General features: G+C 30.9%; 2 protein-coding genes across 2 annotated transcripts; both read left to right on the top strand.

Moving 5' to 3' along the window:
* Positions 2973–3953, top strand: LOC108662775 (LRR receptor-like serine/threonine-protein kinase EFR). Its single transcript, XM_018124345.1, has 2 exons — positions 2973–3456; positions 3541–3953. Exons 1-2 carry the CDS (start codon positions 2973–2975, stop codon positions 3951–3953), a joined length of 897 nt encoding a protein of 298 aa, XP_017979834.1.
* LOC18594531 (receptor-like protein 12) lies at positions 4181–6459 on the top strand. The gene is made up of 3 exons (XM_018124344.1): positions 4181–4553; positions 4643–4717; positions 6224–6459. Exons 1-3 carry the CDS (start codon positions 4181–4183, stop codon positions 6457–6459), a joined length of 684 nt encoding a protein of 227 aa, XP_017979833.1.

Below are 7791 nucleotides of genomic sequence, written 5' to 3'. Positions count from 1 at the left end.
AACATATTTAAACAGAGCCCAAAATTTTACTTCAATAACTATGTATTTGCTTTTAGTAATATCTAATTCTTTAAAAATAATTAATAAAATTTTTAAAAAATTTAAATTTTATAATTGAAAAAATTATGATTATTTCCAACGAAAAATTCCATTGAAAAGTTTAAAAAGTCATAAACATTTTGCTACACTAAAAAGTTACTTTCCAACGAAAAATTCGGTTGGAAAGTTACATTTTTCAATATATCGTTGACTCTTTATATGTTCCAACGAAATTTTCCGTTGGAAATTCCGTTGAAAACTGTAAAAGATTGAATACTTTTTTTTAAAGTTTAATGTTCCAATGGATTTCCAAAGAAATTTTCCGTTGAAAATTTTGTTGAAAAAGATAAAGATAACATAGGCAAAGTTTAGGGTTCCAATGGAAATTTTCGTTGGAAATCCGTTGGAAATGATACACAGTAACACGTGTGTTCTAAAGATGAAATTTTCAACGGATTTCTAACGAAAATTTCCGTTGGAAACTGTAAAGATTACACATGTTTTTTTCTTTAGTTTAAAGTTTCAACGGATTTTCAACGGTCCAACGGAAAATTCCGTTGGAAATTCGTTGAAAATATTAAACAGTAATATGTGTGTGTTGTACAAGTCAAATTTTGAACGAAAAATTCCGTTGAAAATTTTTTAGTAAAAACCTGTTGAAAATCCGTTAGAACTTTGTCGGAACAAGCATTTAAAAATTTTAATTAAACTTCGTTAGAAATCCGTTGCAAATCCGTTGCAAATACAATGATTTTTTGTAGTGAGTTTCCTCTCGGGCAGGTAATGTTATTACCAAGGGAAAGTCATCTTCACGTGGGAACGTGTAATGTCATTGCATCAAATCAAATTCTTGGAAAGTCTTTTAACTTACCCAATTCAAACGGGAGCTTAATGATTTGATATTTGTGGTGGTATTTGTCAGCGGAAACACCCAACATCACCACTGGCCAATCGGCTCTTATTGCTGTAAATTCTTTAGACAAATCAGAGCTTTTCACGCGATGGATACGACTGCAGGCTTGCAACCGCATGAGTAGGGTTAGGGCAGTTAATGAGTATGTATAGTTACTTCTATCACCAGCTCTCATGTTTCTAAATCTCACTATCCTCAAAATTATCAAACTTAATTTTCGCTTCAATAGATTTGTTTTCATAACTAAATCTAAATCAATATGTATTAAAGGATTTTAATAATTACTACTATTTGACAAATTTTCTTTAAGATATAATCGTTAGCTTGAGGATTTCCTTTTTTGTAAAAAAAAAAATTCTTGAGATTGGTTATTGAGGCCTTATTCCAAGTAGATCCAGATTCAAATCTCATTTTTTATAGGTTTAATTCAGTTTTATATTGATTTGTCTAATTATATACTATAAAGTTGTTATTTTGTTTGTTTATTCGATTTATTTAATTGATTTTTTTTTTATAAAAAGTGAATTACTGGATTGTTTTTATCAAACGAAAAAAAAAAACGAAATTGAATCTTGCGATTTTTTATGAAGTTTATTGTGGTTTGGCCCAATTGAACTTCTTAATTGAAAGATATTTCGAGGATGCATTGACTGGGTCTAATACTCTTTCTTGATTTTGATATAAATTATTTCTTTTTTCTTTAGATAATATCTTTCTAGACTTTTAGCTAAGATCGAGTGTAGTATATTATCCCATCATCACTTAACTTAGTTGTCAATTAAAGTTATGTTTGGTTCACAGAATGAAAAAAAAAAAAAACAAAGAGAATAAAATAATTATTTGGTAAGAATAAAATAAACAAAAAATAACTATTTTATAATTTGATTCATAAGAATAGAATGATAGAAGAATTACTATTATAATTTATTTTAATATTTTAATATTTGATTGGTACAAATAGTTTCACGAATAATCAAAAAATAATAAGTAAATGATCAAAATACCCTTTAAATATGTAAATAATAATATTAAATAATATAAAATAAAACAATTAAAAAAATCCTACTCAACTAAAGCAATAACAATTTCCGTTTTTATGATGATCAAAACAGTAGTAAAACAAATCTACATCTTTAAATTACCCATTTTTCCAATTTCCTCATTTTATAATATGTCGATTAACTTCATTATATCATCCTTTGCTTTTCTGTCCCTTGGCAAATGGAAAGTTAAAATTCTTGTCATGGCTTTTCTAGGTTGAATATATGTGATGGCATTCAAAATTTTTTTTCTCTCCTTAGGATATTTCTATCTCTTCGTCTCTCTATGTTCAAACGTTCAACACCAATTTCTATTATAAATAATCATAAAACTTTATATGGGCTGCTAACAGAACCTGAATCTCATTTTAAGATTCATGTACTCTTCTATTTGTAAATCATTTTCAATTTTTTCTTAACAATACACAATAAATCATTCACTCAATTTCATCTTTTTTCTTTACTTCACCAAATCCAAAAGAAATTGAGATACACAATGGGGTTGCTTTAGAGAAACAAGGGGTGAGGAAGAGAGAGAAAAAAGAACCATAAATGGGACTGCTTAGTGTGCTTTAGAGAGAGGAGTGAGGAAGAGATAGGAAAAACAAAAAATGGAGCTGCTTAGAGAGGAGTGAGGAAGAGAGAAAGAAAGAATAAATTGATATTATATAAGAAGGTAATTTTTACATTGTAAGAGGGTAGTTTCGTCAAATCATTTTTTTCTTATTCTCATTGAATTGAATAGACATTATCGAGGGGACCATTCCCATAAACCAAATGACTGATTTGATTGATAACAGGAATAGAAAGGGCCATTCCCTTGAACGAAGCAAGCTGTAAATATAAAAAATATTAAAATTAATGTATTTAAATCTATAAAAAGAAAGTGTCTAAAGAATGAACAACAACATTAGACAACTGTACTGCTAAACTCGGTTGTTCCTCTCTGAATCATTTGCCTTATGCCCACACATAAACTTATGGGAAAAATTCCCTTCATCCTCGCTTTTATGCTTTCGGTGCTGTCAAGTAGTTTCATGGCTACTTTGTTTGTGGAATCAGCGCCCAACATCACCACTGACCAATCGGCTCTGTTTGCCTTGAAAACCCATCTTACTCGTGACCCTCAAAACCTTTTGGAAACCAACTGGACCATGGCTACTTCTGTTTGCAATTGGATTGGTGTCACCTGCGGATCCAGACATCGCAGAGTCACTGCTCTGAATTTATCTGGAATGTATCTCGCTGCAACCATCCCACCTCACTTGGGAAATCTGTCTTTCCTAGCTTTGCTCGACATTGCCCATAATAAGTTTCATGGCTCAATACCCTTTGAGCTATGTAACTTGCACCGGCTGAAATATTTGAACTTCTGTAACAATAGCTTCAGTGGGGAAATCCCATCATGGCTTGGTTCCTTCCCTCAACTTGAAAGCTTGCGTTTGGGCATTAACAACTTCTATGGTAATGGTTATATTTCGACTTTCACTTCAAAATTTTCACTAATAAATTACTGTCTGATTAAATTCTCTAACTTGGATCTTGCAGCCACCATCCCACCTCACTTGGGAAATCTATCTTCCCTTGCTTTGCTCGACATTGCCTATAATAAGTTTCATGGCTCAATACCCTTTGAGCTATGTAACTTGCACCGGCTGAAATATTTGTATTTTCTTAACAACAGTTTTAGTGGGGAAATTCCATCATGGTTTGGTTCATTCTCTCAACTTGAACTCTTGCGTTTGGATGGTAACAACTTCTCTGGTGTTATCCCATCTTCTCTGGGCAATTTGTCAAAACTAGAGGCATTGAGCTTGTATGGCAATAATTTGAAAGGGAAGATCCCAATCACAGTTGGAAATCTTTCAAACTTGGAGTGGTTATTTTTAAATCATAATCAGCTTTCAGGTAGCATGCCTTACTCAATCTTCAATATATCTTCATTGCATGTAGAATGTTGATTTTAGAACTAAATATAATCTTTCTTCACTTTAAGTCATCTGCCATTGGAAATATTTGAACACCTTCCAAAATTAGTAGAACTAACTTTGAATTGAGAACCAGAGTTTCGGTAGAATTCCAAATAGTTCATGCAAGTGATTTTGTCTTAATTTCAATTGTCATTTTATAATTTTATAACACTTCAAATTTTTCACTTAAAAATTACTGTCTAATTAAATTCTCTAACATGGATCTTGCAACCACCATCCCACCTCACTTGGGAAATCTATCTTTCCTTGCTTTGCTCGACATTGGCTATAATAAGTTTCATGGCCCAATACCCTTTGAGCTATGTAACTTGCGCCGGCTGAAATATATGTTCTTTCATAACAACAGTTTTAGTGGGGAAATTCCATCATGGTTTGGTTCCTTCTCTCAACTTGAACTCTTGCGTTTGGATGGTAACAACTTCTCCGGTGTTATCCCATCTTCTCTGGGCAATTTGTCAAAACTAGAGAAATTGAGCTTGTCTAGCAATAATTTGAAAGGGAAGATCCCAATCACAGTTGGAAATCTTTCAAACTTGGAGGTGCTATTTTTAAATGATAATCAGCTTTCAGGTAGCATGCCTTCCTCAATCTTCAACTTCAATATATCTTCATTGTAGAATGTATATTTCTGAACTAATTATAATCTCACTGCACTGCAGGTCATCTCCCATTGGAAATATTTGATCACCTTTCAAAATTACAAGCACTAAATTTGACCTGGAATCAGATTTCTGGTAAAATCCCAAATAATTTTTTATTCAAGTTCATAGAGTTAGAATATCTATTATTGTCTTTTAATCAATTGGAAGGTGGTTTGCCTTCAAAAATCGGGAATTTGACTTGGCTGAAGTATTTGTGTATAGACATCACAGAAGATGACACACATAATTAATAGAAAATTTATATTCATTAATTTTATCTTTATATTTTTTGTCTTAATTTCAATTTTCTATTTATAATTTTAAAAAACTACAAAATTTTCATTTAAAAACAATTGTATAATTAAGCTTTATCTTTCAAATATTTTACGTGTTGGTCATTTTGATTGGAATTTTTTTACCCGTTAAATTTAAAAGATATTTTCATTATTCCAGATTGAATATTCACTTTTGCATTCTAACACTATGTCCTCTTTCCTTTTTCTTTTACACTCTCAAATCTTACTTTTTATATGTTTCATATTAATTTTTAATAATTTTTTTTTTTTACTTTTTGATATTAAAAATTATATATGATCAATGTTATAACATTTTTTAGAAAAATTAAAAACAGTAAAATCAAAGATCTTTTCTTCAGTTTCATGCCAATTTGTCATGAGCATTCAATTTGAAATTGATGAGTAATTACATTTACTTGTTAAAATGAAAAAAAAATTATATCTTTGTTTAAAAAAGGAAACGAAAATTAGTTTTGCTTTTTGTAGGAGAAGGGACATTTAGAAGTCTATTGTTAAATTTTTGAGTAAAATACTCAAATACCTTTAAGTTTTGATCAAAATTATAGAAAAATCTATTGATTTAAAAAATAGATACTCTGTCTCAAAAAAATATATGTCGTTGGACTCATAAGTCTAACCGTTAATCAATTATTAAAGTTTTCGTAAATTTACTGACGTAACAATATTTTGTAGATAAATTTACTCTTGAACATGTCAAAAATTATAATACTATATAAACCTTCATTTTTCATTTTTATTTTTTTTAAATAAAACCTTCCAAGCCAAATCCAGCTGGGCGTTCTTCGACCAGATCCACACTCCCTCAAGGGAGCATGGTCAGATCTACCTAGATCTAGTCGGAGAATGTCAGATGCGGTCAGATCTGACTTGGAAGGTAATTTTTTATAAGAAAAAATTTAAAATGAAAAAGAAAGGGTATTTTGATTTTTTTACTTTTTTTGTTAAGGATGTTAAGGTTTTTGAGGCGGAATATCTATTTCTCAAACCAATAGAACTCTTTATAATTTTGATCAAAATTTTGAAGTGTTTGGGTATTTTATCCTAAATCTTTTCACAAACTCAATGCTATAAATGTGGAAACGTCATTATCTTATTGAGATATTTAGCAAAACGTCAAAATCCATAGTCCCTTTGGTTGTTCACTTATGCACTATTTGAATTTCTTTATGATCCTTGAATGTTGGAGTGGACATATTAAGAAATTGACCTCATTTATTTCACTGAGCTAGAAATCTTTCTACCTTACAAAAACTATGATTTGATAATTACGCTAAACTTCCAGGTTCCGTTCCTTCCTCACTCTTCAACCTCTCTTCATTGCAATTCATTTCACTCGGATTCAACAAGTTCGCTTGTCATCTCTCATCGGATATGTTTGATTATCTTCCTAATTTACAATATCTTGATTTGCATCGGAATCAATTGGAGGGGACTGTACCTTTAGAAATTGGGAATTTGACTTCGCTCCACTATTTGGATATTGGCGGTAACAAATTTGTAGGTAAGCTAAAAGATTAGCCTTTGGTGTGCTTAAAAGAAAATGACGTAACAATTGAGATGGCATATAAGATTAGTTGAAAATTTATATCCATTCATAATTTTAGATTTTGTTTTCTTTTAAATATCAATTTTTTTATTAAGAATTTGTGACAAAAACTTTAACATGTTCACTTATAAACTACTGTCCAATTAGGCTTTATTTGAACTATAAATAATAAATTTGAGATTCATCATTATAATAACCAATTTGTGCTATTGAATAAGGATTTTTGTAAAACACTATACATATGTACGATCCAAAGTAGATAAAAACAAGAAAATGAGTGCAACTGTTCTGTTGAAAAATAAAGATAAACAAAATAGACGCCTAGTGCTAAACAAAGAAAGGGTTAGGCAAAATTTTAAACTTAATTGGAGAGACTGAATTTTATAGGTGAAATCCCATCAACTGTTGAAAGCTTGATGAATCCTATTTTTTGGACAGAGAAATTATGCACTAACCAATAAACTAAATACTTAGATGCACACACACACAATATTAAATTTTTAATATAAAATTCACTAAATTTAAATTTTTTTTCCTCATGTTGTGGAGTAAATGAACCTATCATTTTTCTTGGTTGACATCGTGCATGTGATACATCACAAATATAGTTTTATTTGCATTTTTAAAGAGCAATTTTTTCAAATTATCTTCAAACGCCTAACCTCTGTTCCAAATTTTCTTCAAGGACGACTTCCAAACCTGCCACCTTCCTTGCATGGATTCTGTGGTGCAGAGAATCACTTTGTTGGAGAAATCCCTTCCTCGTTTTGCAATTTGAGTTCACTTGAAGGTCTCAATTTGTTTGCAAATAATTTGGGTGGAATTATTCCGGAATGCATAGGAAACTTAAGCTCCTCTCTTTCAATCCTGAACCTACAGAAGAATAATTTTCGTGGTAAAATCCCACAAAATTTTGCTAAAGGTTGTTTGTTGAGAAATTTCCACATCAACAACAACCAACTAGATGGGTCACTACCACGATCTTTAGGTAATTGCCACTACTTGAGACTTCTAGATGTAGGGAACAACTTCTTGAATGACACTTTTCCAAATTGGTTAGGAAATTTGACTCAGCTACAAGTTCTTATCTTGAGATCTAATAGATTTTATGGTCACATAAATAATTTTAAAGTTAATTCTTCCTTCAATCGCTTGCACATCATTGATCTTTCTCACAATAACTTCATTGGCTACTTACCAACGAAATTTTTTGAAAATTTGCATGCCATGAGGGAAGAGCATGAAAAGAAGCCAGAGTACATGTATGATGCATCGGCTGATGGATGGTTTGGTTTTGCTGAACG

Source organism: Theobroma cacao, chromosome 7 (genome assembly GCF_000208745.1).
Source record: "Theobroma cacao cultivar B97-61/B2 chromosome 7, Criollo_cocoa_genome_V2, whole genome shotgun sequence".
NCBI lineage: Eukaryota > Viridiplantae > Streptophyta > Magnoliopsida > Malvales > Malvaceae > Theobroma > Theobroma cacao.
Note: the sequence above shows the minus strand (reverse complement) of the source record. Positions and strands in the feature narration are given on the sequence as shown.

Bases quoted from the DNA above. Each gene is read 5' to 3' on its own strand.
- LOC108662775 (XM_018124345.1), top strand. From the start codon at position 2,973: ATGGGAAAAATTCCCTTCATCCTCGCTTTTATGCTTTCGGTGCTGTCA. The intron at 3,457-3,540 runs GTAATGGTTATA...TGGATCTTGCAG, and splicing joins GGGCATTAACAACTTCTATG to CCACCATCCCACCTCACTTG.
- LOC18594531 (XM_018124344.1), top strand. From the start codon at position 4,181: ATGGATCTTGCAACCACCATCCCACCTCACTTGGGAAATCTATCTTTC. The intron at 4,554-4,642 runs GTAGCATGCCTT...ACTGCACTGCAG, and splicing joins AAATGATAATCAGCTTTCAG to GTCATCTCCCATTGGAAATA. The intron at 4,718-6,223 runs GTAAAATCCCAA...CTAAACTTCCAG, and splicing joins GACCTGGAATCAGATTTCTG to GTTCCGTTCCTTCCTCACTC.